The sequence below is a fragment of the Carassius gibelio genome, chromosome A22, assembly GCF_023724105.1.
Source record: "Carassius gibelio isolate Cgi1373 ecotype wild population from Czech Republic chromosome A22, carGib1.2-hapl.c, whole genome shotgun sequence".
NCBI classification, from domain to species: domain Eukaryota; kingdom Metazoa; phylum Chordata; class Actinopteri; order Cypriniformes; family Cyprinidae; genus Carassius; species Carassius gibelio.
In genome coordinates, this window is record NC_068392.1 from 10,023,806 (window position 1) to 10,045,468 (window position 21,663).

Sequence of the window (21,663 nt, forward strand, 5' to 3'; positions counted from 1 at the left end):
TTAAACCTCATAACCTTACTTCATTGTTTCACTCACAGCTGCACAAGACCTTTCTGACAAGCAGTGCTATGAAGACCTAGGCTGTGTTGGAAGTCTGCCTCCCTGCTGAATTCTGCTGAGGAAGTTCAAAGATGACGAAATGAAAGAATTTACCTTGTATTTCAGAAAGGGGAAAATGACTAATCTGTCTAGTAATCTGTCTAGTACCCTAATGCCAAAATGACCGAATGGCATATGTGATCATATTTGCAATATTTTGCAGGCAAAAATCTCCATTGTCTACTACTGTATTTTCCGAACTATAAGTCGCACTTTTTTCATAGTTTGGCTGGTCCTGCGACTTATAGTCAGGTGCGACTTATTTATCAAAATTAATTTGACATGAACCAAGAGAAATGAACCAAGAGAAAACATTACCACCTCCAGCTGCGAGAGGGCGCTCTATGCTGCCAGAGATTCTGCTCAGTGCTCCTGTAGTCTACACTGAGCAGCATAGAGCGCCGTCTCGCGGCTGTAGACGGTAATGTTTTCTCTTGGTTCTTGGTTCTAAATAAATGCGACTTATAGTCCAGTGCGGCTTATATATGTACAGTATTGTTCAAAATAATAGCAGTACAATGTGACTAACCAGAATAATCAAGGTTTTTCGTATATTTTTTTATTGCTACGTGGCAAACAAGTTACCAGTAGGTTCAGTAGATTCTCAGAAAACAAATGAGACCCAGCATTCAAGATATGCACGCTCTTAAGGCTGTGCAATTGGGCAATTAGTTGAATTAGTTGAAAGGGGTGTGTTCAAAAAAATAGCAGTGTGGCATTCAATCACTGAGGTCATCAATTTTGTGAAGAAACAGGTGTGAATCAGGTGGCCCCTATTTAAGGATGAAGCCAACACTTGTTGAACATGCATTTGAAAGCTGAGGAAAATGGGTCGTTCAAGACATTGTTCAGAAGAACAGCGTACTTTGATTAAAAAGTTGATTAGAGAGGGGAAAACCTATAAAGAGGTGCAAAAAATGATAGGCTGTTCAGCTAAAATGATCTCCAATGCCTTAAAATGGAGAGCAAAACCAGAGAGACGTGGAAGAAAACGGAAGACAACCATCAAAATGGATAGAAGAATAACCAGAATGGCAAAGGCTCAGCCAATGATCACCTCCAGGATGATCAAAGACAGTCTGGAGTTACCTGTAAGTACTGTGACAGTTAGAAGACGTCTGTGTGAAGCTAATCTATTTTCAAGAATCCCCCGCAAAGTCCCTCTGTTAAAAAAAAGGCATGTGCAGAAGAGGTTACAATTTGCCAAAGAACACATCAACTGGCCTAAAGAGAAATGGAGGAACATTTTGTGGACTGATGAGAGTAAAATTGTTCTTTTTGGGTCCAAGGGCCACAGGCAGTTTGTGAGACGACCCCCAAACTCTGAATTCAAGCCACAGTACACAGTGAAGACAGTGAAGCATGGAGGTGCAAGCATCATGATATGGGCATGTTTCTCCTACTATGGTGTTGGGCCTATTTATCGCATACCAGGGATCATGGATCAGTTTGCATATGTTAAAATACTTGAAGAGGTCATGTTGCCCTATGCTGAAGAGGACATGCCCTTGAAATGGTTGTTTCAACAAGACAATGACCCAAAACACACTAGTAAACGGGCAAAGTCTTGGCTCCAAACCAACAAAATTAATGTTATGGAGTGGCCAGCCCAATCTCCAGACCTTAATCCAATTGAGAACTTGTGGGGTGATATCAAAAATGCTGTTTCTGAAGCAAAACCAAGAAATGTGAATGAATTGTGGAATGTTGTTAAAGAATCATGGAGTGGAATAACAGCTGAGAGGTGCCACAAGTTGGTTGACTCCATGCCACACAGATGTCAAGCAGTTTTAAAAAAATTGTGGTCATACAACTAAATATTAGTTTAGTGATTCACAGGATTGCTAAATCCCAGAAAAAAAAAAATGTTTGTACCAAATAGTTTATGAGTTTGTACAGTCAAAGGTAGACACTGCTATTTTTTTGAACACACCCCTTTCAACTAATTGCCCAATTGCACAGCCTTAAGAGCGTGCATATCATGAATGCTGGGTCTTGTTTGTTTTCTGAGAATCTACTGAACCTACTGGTAACTTGTTTGCCACGTAGCAATAAAAAATATACTAAAAACCTTGATTATTCTGGTTAGTCACATTGTACTGCTATTATTTTGAACAAAACTGTATATATGTTTTTTTCCTCGTCATGATGTATTTTTGGACTGATGTGACTTATACTTAGGTGCGACTTATAGTCTGAAAAATACGGTATATATATATAGTGTAGATATGTATAAAGCACAGCTCACGAAGAAGTCACTTTCAAACAATGCAGCTTTCTGATGGTCAACGTGGCATATTTATATGAACAATTCGGAAATCTTTCACCCCAAACACAATTCCCAATTGTATTGAGTATTGAAATGACTGGATTTTGCCGGGGAATATTTGCCGAACTGTGAGTCACTTCTCTATTTCGTTTGATAAATAACTATTGTCAAAGGTCTTCGTTACAACCTGCCAAAAAAAAAGTTGGATTGAAGAACTTATGACAGAAATATAAACTGCTGAAGTACAGTAGATTTGTAGCACTTTGTTTACTAAAAATGTAAAGAAATAGCTTGTTTAATTACATTTTAAAAGCTTAATTAGTCCAGGCTGGACTATTGCAATGCCCTCTTGGCAGGTCTTCCAGCCAACTCTATCAAACCTTTACAATTAATTCAGAACGCGGCAGCAAGATTAATTTTTAATGAGCCAAAAAGAATACACGTCACACCTCTGTTTATCAATTTGCACTGGCTTCCAATAGCTGCTCGCATAAAATTCAAGGCATTGATGTTTGCCTACAAAACTACCACTGGCTCTGTACCTCTTTACCTAAATTCGTTACTTCAGACTTATGTGCCCTCTAGAAGCTTGCGTTCTGCAAGTGAACGTCGCTTGATTGTGCCATCCCAAAGAAGCACAAAGTCACTTTTACGGACTTTTAAATTAAATATTCCCTTCTGGTGGGAACTCCCCAACTCAAACCGAGCAGCTGAGTCCTTAGCCATCTTCAAGAATCGGCTTAAAACACATCTCTTCCATCTTTATTTGACCCTCTAACTTTAACACTCACTATTCTAATTCTATTCTTTAAAAAAATCTAACTACCTTTCTAATCTTTTTGTATTCTATTTTCTTTTCATTTATTATGCAATTGTATATGTATGTGTGTGTGTTTGTGTAAACACCTCTAACTAGCTTGCTCTATTCTTTTATTTTTTTTATTCTATCTGCCTTCTTTTTATTTATTATATTAGTTAAAATCCCATGCTACGTGTACTGTGTTAACCTCATACTTGTTATAGCACTTATATATCATTGCTCTTTTTGTTGTTTTTGATTGCTTCCACTGTCTTCATCTGTAAGTCGCTTTGGATAAAAGCGTCTGCTAAATGAATAAATGTAAATGTAAATGTAATTAAATTGTTAAAAGTTTTATGCATTCATTTATGCATCCATTTAAGCATTTATGCCCATAAGGGGTCAGAGGATGAACTGTAGGCCAATGTATTTAAAATGGTGAACTAGATAAATTGGCAAGTTAATTTTAAAACACTTACCATTTGGTTTTTTGTTCGGTGGTAGGGCTGAACAATAGGAAGTCCAACCGGCGTCACCCATTCCACCGTTCTCCCAGACTTAGCTATTAGCCTAGCACTCTCCGTCAGCCATTCCTGAGAGAAAAAGTCAGAACACCGTCAACCAATCGATCCAATAGTACATTAAGCATTCGAAACCTAATTTATATATCGTTTTGAACTAGATAAGCTGAAAGCCCTATGCATAACAATTTGTCTTCACCGGAAAAAATAGTCTCCGGATGTGCTAGTTGGAAAAATCTAGAAATACAGGTGGGAAGTTGTTGCTGAGAGGAAGTGTTTAAAAAAACCAGCTGATCCGCATCAACAGTGCCGGCTGCGCAACTTGGCTGCCACATTCATAACGTCCCGAGTGCTCTCCCTGAAACACTTTGTGTGAGATAAATTCCTCTGTTCATCTGGAAGCGGGCCGGGCCTGAAGTGGCTCCATTCATCAGCTTGTTCACTAACAGCAAGGGCCCACGTCTCCTGTATCACCTTCTGCTGGTAACGGGAATGATCAACTACCTGGGCTCTACTGCCGCCGCTCCTGCGGATCTGACCTATTTAGGAAGCTGCTTGTGTGTGGAGGAAAAGTGGGGGATATTTCACATTCGCTCTGAGTGTCTGCTCGTTTCCCCAGAGGGGTGCAACAGGAGACAGAGAGCGGCTGGTCCTTGATCTACTGCACCAGGGACGTTCAATCCTTTTCTGTTTCCTGCAGCTGTAATTCATGAGCCGCAGACAGTTGCATCATGGGAGAACTATATCTGGCGATTCACAAAAATACTCTTTTCATTCATTCAAAAAAAAAAAAAAAAAAGTCAAAATCGTCTGGATTCCTACTTAAATGATGAAAATTTGCTTAACAACAGTAAATGTGACCACCAAGTGAAAAAATTAAACACTCCTGATTATTAAAGTGTATAAGGGAATGTGATATCAAATACCTGAATTTCTCTTGTCCCAGTGAACATTTCCTTCAAGCTGCTGAAAACCTGCTTCACCAGGTAATGTGAAGCATCCCAAATGTAGTCCTGTGGATTGAAAATGGCACATTGTTAGATATTAATAAAAGCACAATAGTGTGAATGCTTTATCCAAACCTAAAAGGGCACATCAGGGCAAAAATATTATATTTACATGCATTTGCATATATATGTCTGGTACCAGTAAATAAAATGAATTTAAAGTCTTAAAAATAAAGATTCAAAAGTGGATTTTCACCATAGAATAACCACTTTGGTCCCTCAAAGAACTGATAATGTCTCTTTCATTCTCGACAGCTTGGGAGATACATGTTTCTGTGGTGTTTCTTGGGAGATACATGTTTCTGTGGTGTTTCTTGGGAGATACATGTTTCTGTGGTGTTTCCTGGGAGATACATGTTTCTGTGGTGTTTCCTGGGAGATACATGTTTCTATAGTGTTTCCTGGGAGATACATGTTTCTATAGTGTTTCCTGGGAGATACATGTTTCTGTGGTGTTTCCTGGGAGATACATGTTTCTGTGGTGTTTCCTGGGAGATACATGTTTCTATAGTGTTTCCTGGGAGATACATGTTTCTGGAGATACATGTTTCTGTGGTGTTTCCTGGGAGATACATGTTTCTGTGGTTTCCTGGGAGATACATGTTTCTGTGGTGTTTCTTGGGAGATACATGTGTGGCGAGTGGGGCGGGGCCGAGAGGCGTGGGAACGAGGAGTGAGGCCAGGTGTAGTGATTGGAGATGAGCTACACCTGCGCCCCACCGCCAGTATCGAGTCCCACGTAGGAGATGGAAGGATATAAAACTGGAGCGACTATAGTGAAGGACGAGAGAGGACCAGGCCTGGGACATTATTTTATGTGTTTGCTTTTTATTTGTGCGCGTCAGTCGCCGTGAGGGGCTGACGCGCTGTTTTGTGTTTATTTTGAATAATTAAAGTTTCATTTTGATTGTGCGCCAGTTCCTGCCTCCTTCTTCCCGATGAATATGGAGATGTGAATATTATTACAGTGGTGCCGAAGCCCGGGAGAAGGAGGGACGCGCTGCTGAAGATCCCTCGCCGCTGTGGTGAATCCGCGGTGCCCTCGAGCTGGCGAGGTATGTGCCGCCATGGACGCTTGAGGCGGTGGGCTGGAGCGAGTTGCCGGGGACGGGCGAGCTCGCTGCCGACCGCCCACGATATGGAGGGGCGGCTGCCGTCCGTGAGGGAGCGGAGGAGTCGGCGCCGTTCGCCAGGGGGCCGGAGCCTGCCACCTCCGTGACGGAATCCGGAGGGGCAGGGAATGGGGGACTCCTGCCGCTGCCCAAAATCGGAGGAGCCGTCGCCGTCCACCGGGCGGCGGAGGAGTGTCGTGCCGTCCGCCGAGGGCCGTCCAGTGCCACCGCCGGGCACCGCGGAAGAGATCACCCAGCCGGTGGAGGGCCGAGCAGCAGTGCATCTGGGAACCGGATTTTTTTTTTTTTTCTCTCTCCCCTCTCTCATCCCTGTCGCTCCTCCTTCCATCTCCTTTTCTCTCGCCTCGTCTGTCCTACCCCCAGTTTCCCGCAGGTCCCCGTGAGCGGTCCCCCCCGGGGGGAAGGGGGAGTAGAGCGCAGTCTCGAGGGTACCCCCCGGCCTGCGAGGGGCGATGGGGGTATGTGGCGAGTGGGGCGGGGCCGAGAGGCGTGGGAACGAGGAGTGAGGCCAGGTGTAGTGATTGGAGATGAGCTACACCTGCGCCCCACCGCCAGTATCGAGTCCCACGTAGGAGATGGAAGGATATAAAACTGGAGCGACAATAGTGAAGGACGTGAGAGGACCAGGCCTGGGACATTATTTTTATGTGTTTGCTTTTTATTTGTGCGCGTCAGTCGCCGTGAGGGGCTGACGCGCTGTTTTGTGTTTATTTTGAATAATTAAAGTTTAATTTTGATTGTGCGCCGGTTCCCGCCTCCTTCTTCCCGATGAATATGGAGATGTGAATATTATTACAACATGCTTCTGTGGTGTTTCTTGGGAGATACATGTTTCTGTGGTGTTTCCTGGGAGATACATGTTTCTGTGGTGTTTCTTGGGAGATACATGTTTCTGTGGTGTTTCTTGGGAGATGCATGTTTCTGTGGTGTTTCTTGGGAGATGCATGTTTCTGTGGTGTTTATTGGGAGATACATGTTTCTGTGGTGTTTCTTGGGAGATACATGTTTCTGTGGTGTTTCTTGGGAGATACATGTTTCTGTGGTGTTTGTTTGGGAGATACATGTTTCTGTGGTGTTTGTTTGGGAGATACATGTTTCTGTGGTGTTTCCTGGGAGATGCATGTTTCTGTGGTGTTTCCTGGGAGATACATGTTTCTGTGGCGTTTCCTGGGAGATACATGTTTCTGTGGCGTTTCCTGGGAGATACATGTTTCTGTGGCGTTTCTTGGGAGATACATGTTTCTGTGGCGTTTCTTGCGAGATACATGTTTCTGTGGCGTTTCCTGGGAGATACATGTTTCTGTGGTGTTTCTTGGGAGATACATGTTTCTGTGGTGTTTCTTGGGAGATACATGTTTCTGTGGCGTTTCTTGTGAGATACATGTTTCTGTGGTGTTTCCTGGGAGATAGATGTTTCTGTGGTGTTTCTTGGGAGATACATGTTTCTATGGTGGACCACAGAGAGCCACACTTGAGGAAATCAAGACTGACACAAATGCTTAAAGTTCACATCATCTGTGATGTAAAGCAAGATTACCAAGCTACTCTTCACCTTTATGTCGAGCTGAAGAAAAGGTTAAAGGCCAGAACCAGATCGAAGCAAAAATGGGAGGATTTCTGCAGACTCTGGGCTGGAACATTTGGATCAGACCACATCCATCCAAACATCATGCAGGACAAGGTTTGTTTCATACGGAAACTCTTGAGCCATTTTTCATCCCACAGTTTGTTAGTACATCTATGATCATTTTAACCGAAGTGCAACGAGTCTCACCTTGGGGAAATCATCGATTTCCTTCAGTCGCTTTTCGATTTGCAGACGGCCCCCGTAGCGCGTGACGCCATAGACCACAGTCATCACCGTCTGCTTCACCACCTTCCTGCTGATGAAGCCCTCCAGCACCTGCGCGATCTTCAATCCCTTCTCTGCATCCCGAGCCCTGAACTCTTCCACCTGAGACACGGCACAGCACACCTTTCTGAGACTCCATAAACCAATGCACTTATTAGTCACAATAATGTTAGGATTGTTCACGATTTGTTAAGATTGTCCAACAAATGACTAATCATGTAGTTTGAAAAGTTATATTTTTGCATATATTTTTTTATTTACAATTATAGTTATGCATTTAGCAGACACTTTTATCCAAAGCGACTTACAGTGTATACTAGTATACTAGTATATTAAAAAATACAATACTTTAAACATTATACAGTAAAACATAATAATATATTTTAAATATGCTAATAAACTATTACAAACTATTCTATATTATATTAAAACAATTAAATTTATTTTATTTTATATATTTGTAATGTATTCATAATAAAATAATGTAGTTTTTATATAGTTATACTTTAAAATATAAATAAATTTTTATATTAACAATTTAAAAAAAAATATGATAAAACTATACATTAATATTAGATTTATAGTGCAATATAATAAATAACTGGTAATGATATTTAAATAAATATAACATTTATATATTATTAAAATGTTATTTTTTATTTGTTTAGATTATAAATATAATAATAAACAAAATAAATGTAAAAATAAAAAAATATATATACATATAACATCCACACAAACTTGCACGTTGCTGTGTACAGCAAATAAAAAAATAAAAAAAATAATCATCATTACTTTTTTAATTTTTTTATTTAAACAATTTTATTATTATTATTATTATTTAACAAATAAGTATCCCCTTAGGTAGAGAGACCCCTGGCTGGGAATCAGTGTTCTATAACTTATTTGAAAGACCCTTGAGTGGGAATTCAGAAATAAAACTGTTGATAACAATTGTCCCTCACTTAAACTATAAATAGCTTATTCTGCAGGAAGGGAGGAGCAGGTTCATTAATCACACATGAGGTATGAAAGGTGTTGACAGTCTTTACTGGGGCTCTTGAGAGCTTACCCTATGAAACAGTTTAAACCGTTCTCTGACTCGACAGAGCTCATTGAGACGTATGCTATGTACCCTTCAGATAACCTGATGTTTCTGGAGAGAACGATACACAGTATTTAGAGATTATACTGTGTTCCCAAAATATAGCCAAGTCAATAGGTAGGTCAATATATCTCAGATAGTGTTCTCTAAAAAATAGGCAGTCCTCCCATTACTGAAATATAACTGGACCTTTGAGACCATGAGTTGTGTAGATGCAGCAATTTAAGAGGAACATTCAGCTTTGAGGGGGGAAAAAAAGGATGAAAAAAAGCCTCTGACACAGAGTTGACTTCAAATAAAATGTAATAAAAATTAATAGAAATTAAAATGGTAGAGGCTGATTGTGGAGGTGCTCTAGTGCAGTGAGTCGCAAGCAGGAAAGATTTTGATCCCTTTTTTCTTTTATATATATATATAAAAGAAAAAAGTGTGTGTGTGTCTGTTTGTGTATACACAAACACACACACATTTGTATTTAACTCTAATTATAAAAATAATATAACATCTCTAATTAACCACAATAATGTTCACTATATTATTATATTTACATCAGAGCATTTCTAAAGGAAATTATTATTTTTATATAATAAAATAAATTAATTATAATTTTATTATCTTATTGTTATAACATTTAATAAAACCAGCAATCATAATAATATTAATAATATATACACACACATACATGCACAAATCAATCTTATGATTTCAAATTCATTTGAAAGAAAGTATCAAATTCATTTGAGAGGGAGCTACTTGGTAAGTCTGTTTTTCACCCTATTATTTTAAGTTTAAAAGTGAATTACTGAAATAATGAGCATTATATTAAGATTAATGAAAACGCTAAATGATATTACCCAGTATGATATGACTTCGGTGCTGATGAAGGGGTGTCTGTCTCTAATTGATGGAACTATGGACAAGAAAAGATTGGGAAACGCAGCTCAAGAGGGCAGTAAGACGCACTGCTGCCCTCTGGTGCTGAGCGTGACTGACCTGCTGAGCTACACCACTGTAGACGTCCTGCGGCACTTCACAGGGCATGAGGTTTACCGAAGTAGCTCCAATCACATCCCGGCCGAGGGCAGCATAGTGCTGGAGGCCATTGCACGAACCGTCCTATGAGAGAGAGACAGAGAGGATGCATATTTATCGGTTTACAGTAGCTTTAAAGTCTATAACTTCACATGTTACTTGTATTTGAACAACAAAAGTTGGTTGTTCTTAATACCTGTATATTACAACTGTAAAGTAAAGGTTCAGTACCTGATGTACTGGGAAATAAGAGATGAATGTGGTGTGGTCGGGTGAGCGCGAGGCATTTGCTATCTCCATACAACAAGCCAGTGCCTGCCACGGCTCATCTGCATTCATCCACCATTTGCGACCCTGCAAAATAGAGCTGTGACTCTTTAGGGAACAAGGAATGTGACAATCATTTCAATAAAATGCAAAAATATGGCTCAGTCATAGCTCGCAGCCTGCAGTGTGACACGTTCGGATCTGAATGTACTGAATACATAGAAGGTCTACATGCAGAGTGAACTGAGGTCTGCCATAATAAAGGCTGAAAATATTAAGGGCAGACCTGAAGATAAAAATTAGAGGATTGAAACAAATCCTGCACTATAAGTATCATGTTAAATAGCATATTATGATTGCATTATAATGATATATCTAATGTATAATGATATAGTACAAATATTCTGTACTGTATATTTTCTCTTATTGTTTTACAATTTGTATATATTTGTTACAATATATGCAATAAATGCATAAACTATATATTGTAGAATTATGATCCAAAAATGAATCTCAGGATTGTTTTGATAATATGGACAATGGGAAAATGTATGTTTTAATTGTGTATAGTCAGGAAATTTAATATGCTTATGCAGTTTGCAGTAATATTAATAAACTTAAAGTTGATTTGTTTTTCTTTTTTTTCTTTTGTATGATATGTATTTTGGGGCTATGATAATTTTAAAAAAATAATGTAAATAAAAATTATAACTATTGTTGTTGTTAATAACAGTAAATTATATACATCATTATTACTATTAATAATAATAAATAAATAATATATTAAATTTAAATATAAAATTAAAACATTCATTTTTGTATTATTATTGTTGTTAATACTAGCACATATAACAATAACAACAATAATTATAATAGTTATTATTATTAATAATAACAATATATTTTTTTTATTATTATTATTATAAACATTAGAACCCTCTTTAATAAAATACTGAAATTGAAAATTTCATATAATCAAAATAACTAGTTAAAATTATTAGTATTTTTAATTATTCGAATAATAATAATAATTATTATTATTATTATTATCATTATTGCTGCTGTTGTTGTTGTTATTATTATTATTACGTATATGCCCTAATACTCTGATCATAAAGTTAGCTAATAATAATGTTATTAATTAATAATAATAATTATTATTATTTTTATATTTATATTTAATATTTTTCCATTAAAATGTTGTATTAAAATTATAGTCAATTTAAACAATAATTATAACTAGTATTTATCTCAATCAACATCATCATCACTTATTGCAATTCCACTCATTGCATCACTAGTTGTACATAAGTTCACCCAGCTGTACAACTCTTAGTATGTAAGTAAGGTAAAGGTGCTATTAAAATGCTTACATCAAGAGGACGGTCTGCCGAGTCTAGTATGTCCTCCATGATACTCTCAGCATACTCCAGTCTTCCAGCTAGTGAGCTACGCTTCTTCAACCCCGTGAGGTTCACCAAGTGGATCTTCAACCAGTCGAGGCCTTTGGGCCCGAGAGGCCGTCCCTCGGCAAACAGCAGCAATCCTCTGGTCACATCACTACCAAGGTGGTTAAAATAAGGCGGCCGGGGGTACGTCCGCCCTCGGAAGTCCATATTGTGTGGAAACCAAAAGATCTCATCCCTCATGTGGTTTGCAATGGACAACTTATACAGTGCATCCATTCGGAGGCTGTGCATCTCCGCCACCTTCTTCTTGGCTTTGACTCCCTCCCGTTTCATGTAGGCCTTCTCGGCCTGAGTGTAGGACGGGTCGTGAGGGTTGAAGCGAGGAACCTCGGGTGCTTCAGAGAGAGGTGGAGGGATGCAAAGCTTGTCGCTGCCTTTGTCATTGAAGACTGAGATGATGATGTCCAACAAGGGCTTGTTGATCTTCCAAGGACTGTTGCCCACCTGATTGAGGGAGTCCAGCACGGCATGAAGATCCTCACTTCGGCACTTCTCCAGGAGAAGTTGGTGCTGGATGGCTCCATCGGTGGACCGCATCAGCTTGGTTGGCGTCAACAGGTAAGCACCACTCTTTGGGGACGTCCAGGGAACAGGGGGACACAGCATAGGCATGACGTAAGAGTCGAATGTGAGTTTAGTTTCCATCGCAACCCTCTGGATTTGTGTCACAATAGGATGTGGTTTGATGAAGCCAATCTGATGTGGATGCCAAAAAGGAGAACAAATTAAAATCAAGACTTTCCTTAAAGGCATGTCACAAAAAGGATGTTTAACTTGGCAATTAAATCCTTAATTGCCGTGACGGGTCTACATTAATAAGTATCTCTCATTGCTAGCTCCCAGCAGGCCTGTAACCCTCTTCAAATAAACCAGAGATGACTTACCTTATTTCCCAGACTATAAACTGCACTTTTTTTTCATAGTTTGGCTGGTCGTGCGACTTATAGTCAGGTGCGACTTATTTATCAAAATTAATTTGACATGAACCAAGAAAAATGAATCAAGAGAAAACATTACCACCTCCAGCCACGAGTGGGCGCTCTATACTGCTCTGTGTTCCTGTAGTCTACACTGAGCAGCGTAGAGCGCCCTCTCACGGCTGTAGACGGTATGTTTTTTCTCGGTTGTAAATAAATGCGACTTATAGTCTAGTGCGACTTATATATGTTTTTTTCCTCCTTATGACGTACTTTTGGACTGATGCGATTTATACGCAGGTGCGACTTATAGCCCGAAAAATATGGTATGTGTGCTACTGGTAAAATGTTTATGGTGCACAACAGACGTAACTGTCTTTGAGAGACAGATAAACAACTTTGGTGTGAATGCTGAATAATGAAAATTAATATATCATTTTACTATAAGGTTCAGTTGACATAAATTGTTTGTATATTATAGTATAAACAAGCAGGGATGGGCATTGATGAAGATTTCGCAATTTGATAATGATTCATTTGGGTAATTACACTGATTCAGTATTCAGGGCTGTGTTTCAGACTGATCTGAAGTGGTAACACGTCTTTTTGAAGTATTCATTAAAGGGGGGGTGAAATGCTCGTTTTCACTCAATATCCTGTTAATCTTGAGTACCTATAGAGTAGTACTGCATCTTTCATAAATCCAAAAAGTCTTTAGTTTTATTATATTCATAAGAGAAAGATAGTCTGTACCGATTTTTCCCGGAAAAACACGACCGGCTGGAGGCGTGACGTATGGGCGGAGCTAAAGAATCACGAGCGCGAATAGGCTTTTGCGTTGAGAGCATGTGGAAGCTGTGACATTACCGTGAGGGAAAACCCATCATCCAAAACAAACCATGGCTTACAGTCAGATTCAGCCATTTATTTATGATCCAGAATCAGATCCAGAGGCTGAAACTGAACGAAAGCAGCAGCAGCAACGACTCGCTCCGAGCGGGGCTCGAACCCGGGTCTCTGGCATGGAAGGGGACGCACTAACAAGGAGGCAGAGATATTTGAAGCAGTTTTACTCACCGCCTGCGGTTCCAACACACGATCGTGACCCTTTTTCGTTGGGATTGCATCATTCTTAAGAAATAAACGATACGCAAATCCGTCGTCAAACTAGGCCTTGTGAACAAGCATCTTCGAAATGCAGGGAACAAACAAAAACACTTGCACAACTCCGTTGATGCTCTGTAAAAATAAACTCCATCCACTGGTCCCTTAATGCTGTTTCTCTTTTGGTAATCTGTGCAGGGTTGTCTTGTCCTGGCAACCAAAAACACACTTCTTTTGTGACTTTTCGCGACGCTCTCGCTCTGATCAGTGAATCGCTCTGATCAGTGAAATGTCTCGTCTCTGCTCTGCTATACGGGAGCGCGCGCTCTTCCGGCAGAAGTGCCTTAGGACCAGTATAAGGAAATTCCGCTCCATCTAACGTCACACAGAGCCATACTCGAAAAAAACTTTCCGAAACTTGTGACAAACCGGAAGGAGTATTTTGGGAACAGAAATACTCCTTCAAACGTACAACTTAATTTTTGAAACTTTGTCCATGTTTAGCATGGGAATCCAACTCTTTAACAGTGAAAAAAACTCAGTATGCATGAAATAGCATTTCACCCCCCCTTTAAAAGAAATGGGTTCATAAGAGTTAGTCATGAATCAGACTACACTGTTCCTGCTGTATCTTGCAAAAAAATGATAATCGTAAATCGAACTACACTGGTAGTGCTGTATGTTTTTCATTCACTAAAAAGAATCAAATCACAAGAGTCATTTGTTTCATGAATCCGACTAAACTACACTAAATCCACTGAAAGGATCCAGTTCACAAGACAGAGAACTGGATTTGTCAGGTCAATTCATTAGTCTAACCCTCAAGAAGGAAAGATGGAGATCGTCTTGCTACAAGGTGGCACTTTAAATGTCTCGAAAAGGAATGTGAATCCATTCGACAGCATCTATGCCACATGAATAATCCAGAGACACGCTAAACTGAGAGCTCTTCCCTGCTGCACGGGCCATCTGCAGACGCAGCGGAGGAACTGGAGTTAAGCTTTTAGTCTTTGAAGCCCATAAAGCATGCCAAGAGCGATGGCAGCAGCATGGGGAATGAGATTTCGAGAACAAAAAAGGAAATTCTCACAATCTTTTTGGGCTCTTCCTCCCCCTTTTTTGCAATCCCTCGGCGGTTAATCAAACGTGCAATTAAGAGGACAGTAAAAAAGAGATTTGTTTCGCCAAAATCCGTCTTCCTCCATTGGCCTGCGATCACTCGCACAGGAAATATTATTCCATAATTCATGAAAACATGCGTGTCTGTGACAGGATTTAGATGGAGAACGGATGTTTTAATGGACAGTCATTTGACTGTCTAGCCATGAACAATCACTTCAGGGATGTGCAGTATTTTAACTAGTATGACTGAGTCCAGCTGGTCTCGACCTCTTACCTTATGATTGCTGCGGAACGTGTACATGTGGTAAAGGATGGGGATAAGCTTCTTCTCTTGAGCAGGATTGAGGATGTTGCTCCAAATTTTTATCTCGCGAACCATCAGGTCAACCAAGAAGCTGCCCAGCTGCACCATCAGAACCAGGGGCCAAGGGGTGTCGTCACTTAAAAGAGAGGGACCGCTGCACCTCTCCATCTCAAGACTCGCCCAATACTCCCGCAGCAGCATGCCATTGGTCTATGATGAAACAGGAGGCAATAAAATGTAAAAGCCAGTTTAGATATTTGATTGGAGAGCAAACTGAAGGTGTCAGGTCTGGTCAGCCAAATCTTGTACCTCATTGTCGTTGGCCAGGAGCTCAGCATACGTGTTGTAGATACTCCCAAGCTTCTCAATCATCTGACTGTGGCTCTTCTGCCGGATGGAGTACAGATTGTAGACTCGGTTTCCCATCTCCTCCGCCATGGTAAGCAAAGATTCACCACTGGGTGATAGCTTGTCTAAACTCTACAAAAAATGTGCATGTTAAAATATGACATGTTTTTATTTTTGGCTCTAGTGGCCAGGAAATGATCCTTTTTATCCACCTCATGGAAATTTGGCTTAAAGTTGGTACCTGAAGCATGATGTTCACATAATCCTGATCATCCAGGATACATAGGTATGGGTATATGCAGGTACTCCAGGACTTCTGGCTGTTGCTGGATGATATCCGTTTCTTTTCCTTCAGTGCATGGAGGAGAGCTTTTTCCCAGTGTTTGCGCTGTGTCGCTAGTAATTCTCTCTATACAAATATAAATGTTCAACAATATTAATGAACAATTTAAATTTAAATGTTGGCAATGAAGAATTTACTTCAGTACACCTAATACCATAATGTAAACTAACAATTTAAATTAAATCTTAAAAATGCAAAATGAAAATGAATGATTTTAAAATGAAAACAAATAAAAAATGTATGCTATTTTTATTATCTTTTAAAAATGTATTAGTTTACCTGCAGGCTATGTGAGCACTACATCTACGATCAAACGAACACGCAAAGGGTTGTTATAATATTGAAATATTAACTTAATATCGCACAAGGACTTTGTGAAAAAAAGTTTGGGAATCCCTAATATAATACACTACTTTTCCCCATTACAGTAACATACTGAGAATTTGGAAAGAGGATGTGCTTAATTGTCATGAAAATAAAGTGGCTTAATGCTCCTAAAATAGGCTTCATTATCATTACAGGCTTTAAATTACAAGTTTTCATGAGATTCATTCAGCTACCATTTGTGGCCTTTACATTACATCATATTCTCCTTTCAAGCAGCCTGTGGCTTAAAAAAAAAAATCTAATTTAAATGTAGATGTGAATTTTATGCACAACACAATCAGGTTCGGTGGGCAGTCAGTGCTGCCCGGCTAAAAGTGGGTCATCTCTTTATTAGGATGCTTTTCTGTTTCCCTGCAGACTGGGGGAGCAGGCGGATGACACATATAAGTTATGCTGACCCTCCGATGGAAAGATGACTCTCTCCCACTGGTGGGGACACATTACAATGCATTTCTATTCCATTAAACCCTAGCGCAAATGTTGCGGGACCACGGGGGACCTTTCTCGTGAGGGAACACAGACAGTGGAGCAAATGCCAAATTAACAGAAACTGGGTTGTAGGGATAGGGCTACTTCCAGTGCATGAGCTGGAAACTTTCAAAGATGTCTGTATTTAGCCAATGGATCATAGCTTAGGTGCAAATCTGGATCCTAAAAAAATACAACGTGTTAACTATTGAAAGGAAAACTGCCCACACGTGTGTATGTGATTTTGAAAGGCCTCTTTATGGCAGTTTCCTATGTTGGAGGATTCCCACTGTGCTTGTTTCAGAGAAACCAGTCATAGCAATATTAACTCTGGCCCACAAACAGACATAAATAATTTGGTGTAAAGGAAAGTGGGGTAAGAGCTGCCACTTTTTATTTCATTATTATTATTATTATTTTTTTTTTTTTACTTATGCTGCCTTCTAGGCCAAGAGCAATTAAAACTAATATTCAAAACTAATATTCCTTAAAAGCTAAAAAGCTGTGTCCAATTAACTCCATGTGAAGAGAAGATTAGATCATTGGGGAATACAAGAAAACAATCTTTCCATTCGATTTCCATCCCATATTGTGCAGCATATTATTACATTTAACATAAGCCAAATAATAAATGTAGTGAGGGAATTTCAACATTTTATAACACTATTTACTGTAGCTGTATTATTTCTTAGCACTGGCACATCTTAACCCTAAACTGACAAATTTTTACCCCACAGCTACTATTTTGGGTAAAATGCTAAATTGTATGATCTGTAGCTAATCTTTAGCCAAATTTACATATTTTTAGACTTGGATAAACTAGTTTTAGTCTAAAAAAATGCTATGTTTATTGGCTTGTACTAAATATACTGTCATGCAACTAAAATAATGCAGTCAGCTTGATAGCTAGGCACAATTTATACACCGACACATCTTACCCCACAATCAGACAGGTTGTGCTTTCATACCATTTTGGCCATGTTTTCGGTGACAGGCTTTAAGGTCTCCACTGAGTCAATAGTGATGGTAGTGGCCTTCTCCATAGCCAGCTGAAGACTAAACCGGTCCCGCAGTTCTTTCAGGCTGAAGTCCAGTTTAGGATACGTGGAACCTTCCCTCTGAAACACACAAGATGGGAATGAAGTCAGTAAAATAAATGCAAATCAAATGCACTTTGCTGCTTAGTTAATTAAAAAGATATAATTGCATCAAATATAGTTATTTTACCTTTTACTTTACTTTTTATGTATTAGTAACAATTTTATTAGTATAAACTATGCTGATTTTTTTTTTTATATTTATATTCATTGTGCCAAATTAAGATGTTAAACTGACAGCCCTACTATTACCAGCAACTATTTTTAAACTTAGTAGTAACAACTGTATTAGTATAATTTAAGGCTGATTTTCCGATGCAAAATTTTAATAGATTTATTTGCAATTTTTTATTAATTGTACTAAATTCAAGTTTTAAACTGGCAGCCTTAGTATTAATATACTAAGTAACTGATTGCATCATATTATAACATCTAATTTGCTGATTTTATTTATAAGTGACAATTTTATTTGTATTTGTTTGTGTGTTTGTTTGTTTTATTAGACAAAAATTTTTAATTAATACAAAAAACTGTTGAGGATAAAATAAACAACAAAAAAAGCCATCGGCTTATTTCCATTGTGGTCCTCCGAGTTTTAAAAATGGACAAACAAATCATAAATGGACTGCGACCAATATCACATTCAGAATTCACCACAAAAATATCCGTCCATCCGGTCCATCAGCCCTACGGCGCTGGTCACAGACCCGCTTGTCAGACTGGCGGTACAAAGCAGTGAAGGCGAGGGATGGGGGGTGGGGTTTGGTGTATTTGTAGGCCTGGAGAGCTGGCATTCAAATCTAGTGCCTCAGTCCGCAGATTGTGATAGCGACAGAGCAAGTTGCCATGGAGACAGCCTTGGTCAAGTCCTAGTCAGAGTCAAAAATCAGCAGGTGTCTGTGGAAGAGGGGGTAGGAACGCAAGAGCGTCTCGCTGCAGTGCTCTTCAGGGGGTTGTTGTTGTTCCCAACACTGGCCTTGGCCGAGACCAGTGCTGGTAGAGGGGAGCCGAAAGAAGTTAAGATTGCGATTGTTTGGTCTTGGGGCCAGTAGCCTCATTCCAATTTACCAGTCACTCTCTTTGTCCATTCTGGTCTCCAGATCCATCCAATTTCCTTTGCAAAGCCTTGAGCTTCTCCGTGATGGTATCCATATTGCAGTTAATAGTCTCAGTCTCAGTGCTGACCGCTGTGCCCACTGCTTCAATCATGACGGGCAGCCTTATGAGGCTTTGGACAGCTTTTCCCATTTTCTGAATTCTTCGATAACCCAGGGCAAAGCCTAATCCAATCAGCAGAAGCCATTTTATCATGGTTCTGAATAGGTAGATATCTTCAATGTCCTCCACTGAAAGAGCCGCCAGACACACGACCCTGCACATCTCCCACGCGTCCATCGTGTAGCCAGCTGCAAACGTTCCGGCAGGATAGTCAGGTTCCCTCGAACCAAAGCTTCTCGTCGAGAAGATGGTGTCTATTGCGTTGAGAGAGCAGTGGATCAAATCCATGATTTTCAGTTTGGAGAGCAGTGCAGAAAGAGTCTCTCAGAAGTATTTGACAATAGATGAGACGAGAAAGCAAGCAGGGAAAATAAGGGGAGGAGAGGGAGAAAATGCATCCCCCTTCGATGAGAAAAAATACTAGCTCTGTTGCTTTATTCCAAGCAACAGAGCTAGTATTATTATATTATTATTATTATATTATTATATTATATATAAAAAAATTCTTCCCATTTCACTCATAATTATCCTTACTTTCATTTTAATTACTTTTTAAAAATTATTATTAATTGCAATATATTCATGTGCTAAAGCAACAATCGTATTAACTAACTGCATGTTATTATAACATCCTGGCACAACCAGTGTGTTTGTGTCGTTATGCGTGTACAAAATCATAACAGAGCTCAAGATGATCCGCTAAATAATGATTGCTGAGAATCTCTCATCACCAGAGGCTCGAAGTTTAATATTACTGGCTCCTTATAACTGGATATGAAAGCTGAGAGGGTTTCAATCTCATTAGGATAAACATTAAAAAACGATCATTCATTTGACTGCCAATTATGGAGACTATTTACTTCAACCTTTCACAGGCTGCACAATTTGTTATGAGGCCCGATCGAAAGAAGCCATTGAACTTTATGGTGCAATTAAAGAACCAAACATCATTACGTTTAAGCGCACTTATATTTAAAAGAACCAAGCAAACTAAAATAACCATGCGAATGTCAATGTCTTTATTCTGTCTTTTAAAATCCAGGTACAGCCAATTAAAATCTAATGAGGTTGAAAAGTCCCACTCTCTCAGGTCTGGCCGGCAGCCAAATGTGTGGCTGCATAAAATACGAACTGTAAATACGGCATATATTATAGCAACAGCTTGCTAAGTGGTGCAGAGATCATGTTAATGTGGGCTGTGCGTTGACGTGCAGTCATTTATTATTTGAAGGGAGGCTTTACCATCCTGCACAGACATCTGGGAATTATCACCAAACCCATCATGGAAGGGCTGGGACAGAACAGGTCAGCCGGAGCGTTAATACTCACAAGGAGAGAGTGACAGCTAAATCTGTCCTCAATAGAGATCACATGGACACTGGCCAAAGCAAGCACAAAGGTTGTGGAGGGATAAATCATGCCCACGGCAATGACTACTACAGCCCGGCCAGGCAGAACACAAGATGTCGTGTTGTGCATGCCTCAGCAGAGGCCCTTATTTCCAAAGTCCACAGACCTGACAGGGAGAAGTACGTTTGGTGACCTCTGTTTAGTGAGGTAGTGTGAATAAAGCATGCATTGCGAGGCAATACATTTATGTGTGAGGAGACAACATCTCAAAATATCTAAACCTGGTGCACACAACATGATTTTGAAGTCAAATTTACATTTCAAGAATTGTAAAAAGGGGTAAATTGAAAAAATGTGTGGTATTTGAACACTGGTGCTCACTGACGATGAAACATTAATTGTGATTTTTGACAGTGACAGTGAAAATTTGTTTCCTCTCAAAGCGAAACTTTGTGAACATTTGCTTATTATGAGATAATCTGATCATGATCATGAAATAAAATTGATCACTGGTCGACACCGTCAATCATTACAGTAGTACTATGCCAGATATTTTACAATCTGCTTTAAGCATTAAAATATTCGAAACAATTATAAAATAAAACTCACACAAAAAAAAAAAAAATGCAAGCAGCATATTTGAACGTATTTAGCTAAATTAAATGTGTCAATAATTAAAATAGTACTGTTTTGAATATCATACAGTCTGGCTTAAGATCACAGTTTCTTTTGGCTTTCATCAGGACAACAATCATAAACAACAAAGGAATAAAATAAAATATCTACAAAAATAAATAAAAACAAAACACAAAACAGATTAAAAAAGCAAAACAAAGCAATTCACAAATAAGCAAAGTAAAACACAAAAACGCAAGGCAAAACACAACAAAGCAGAGCAAATTCTAACAGAAAGCAAAAAACAAAACAAACAAACAAACAAAAAACATTACACAAGTAAACTTATGCCATCAACATATACCGTATAATAGTACGGTTATGCATAATGTACAGTTTGGCATAAGGTCACAGTTTTGTTTTGGCTTTTGTCAGGACAACAATCAAATGATAAAGGAATAAAAGGAAATGACAAAAAAAAACAAAGCAAAGCACAAGAAAGCAAAACAAAGCAAATCCCCAAAACAAATAAAACACAACAACGCAAAGCAAATTATAACAAAACAAAATGCAAAAACTAAAAAAAAAAAAAAAACGAAACATCACACAACAGTTTAAGTTTAGCCAATTGGGCATCTCTGAAAAGTTGCTAACAGAATTTCTTTACTGATTAGGGCTAAGAGTTGCAGCATTTCATCTCAGTCCTTCACATGACCCAGTTCTTCTGGACTTTCCAGGAAAGTTTCCATTCAAGGTAGTACGCAGTGGGGCGTGGGTTACAAATGGGCTCATGTACACCTGCGGTAATGAATCATTTGGGGAAAAAGGGGGATGGCA

The 21,663-nt window shown here is 39.2% G+C and overlaps 1 protein-coding gene across 2 annotated transcripts in view; it reads right to left on the reverse strand.

Moving 5' to 3' along the window:
* The window catches only part of LOC127942599 (DNA-directed RNA polymerase, mitochondrial), a 48,242-nt gene that overhangs the window by 17,832 nt on the left and 8,747 nt on the right, over positions 1 to 21,663 (reverse strand). Inside the window, exons 6-15 of one of the 2 annotated variants that reach the window (XM_052538423.1) lie at positions 17,515 to 17,664; positions 15,590 to 15,757; positions 15,310 to 15,480; positions 14,971 to 15,210; positions 11,458 to 12,249; positions 10,049 to 10,192; positions 9,779 to 9,901; positions 7,603 to 7,782; positions 4,615 to 4,701; positions 3,647 to 3,760 (exon numbers count right to left, since the gene is read on the reverse strand). In XM_052538423.1, coding sequence (XP_052394383.1) covers positions 3,647 to 3,760; positions 4,615 to 4,701; positions 7,603 to 7,782; positions 9,779 to 9,901; positions 10,049 to 10,192; positions 11,458 to 12,249; positions 14,971 to 15,210; positions 15,310 to 15,480; positions 15,590 to 15,757; positions 17,515 to 17,664 — 2,169 coding nt within the window. The remainder of the gene's footprint in view (positions 1 to 3,646; positions 3,761 to 4,614; positions 4,702 to 7,602; positions 7,783 to 9,778; positions 9,902 to 10,048; positions 10,193 to 11,457; positions 12,250 to 14,970; positions 15,211 to 15,309; positions 15,481 to 15,589; positions 15,758 to 17,514; positions 17,665 to 21,663) is intronic. The other variant, XM_052538424.1, reaches the window with a different exon arrangement.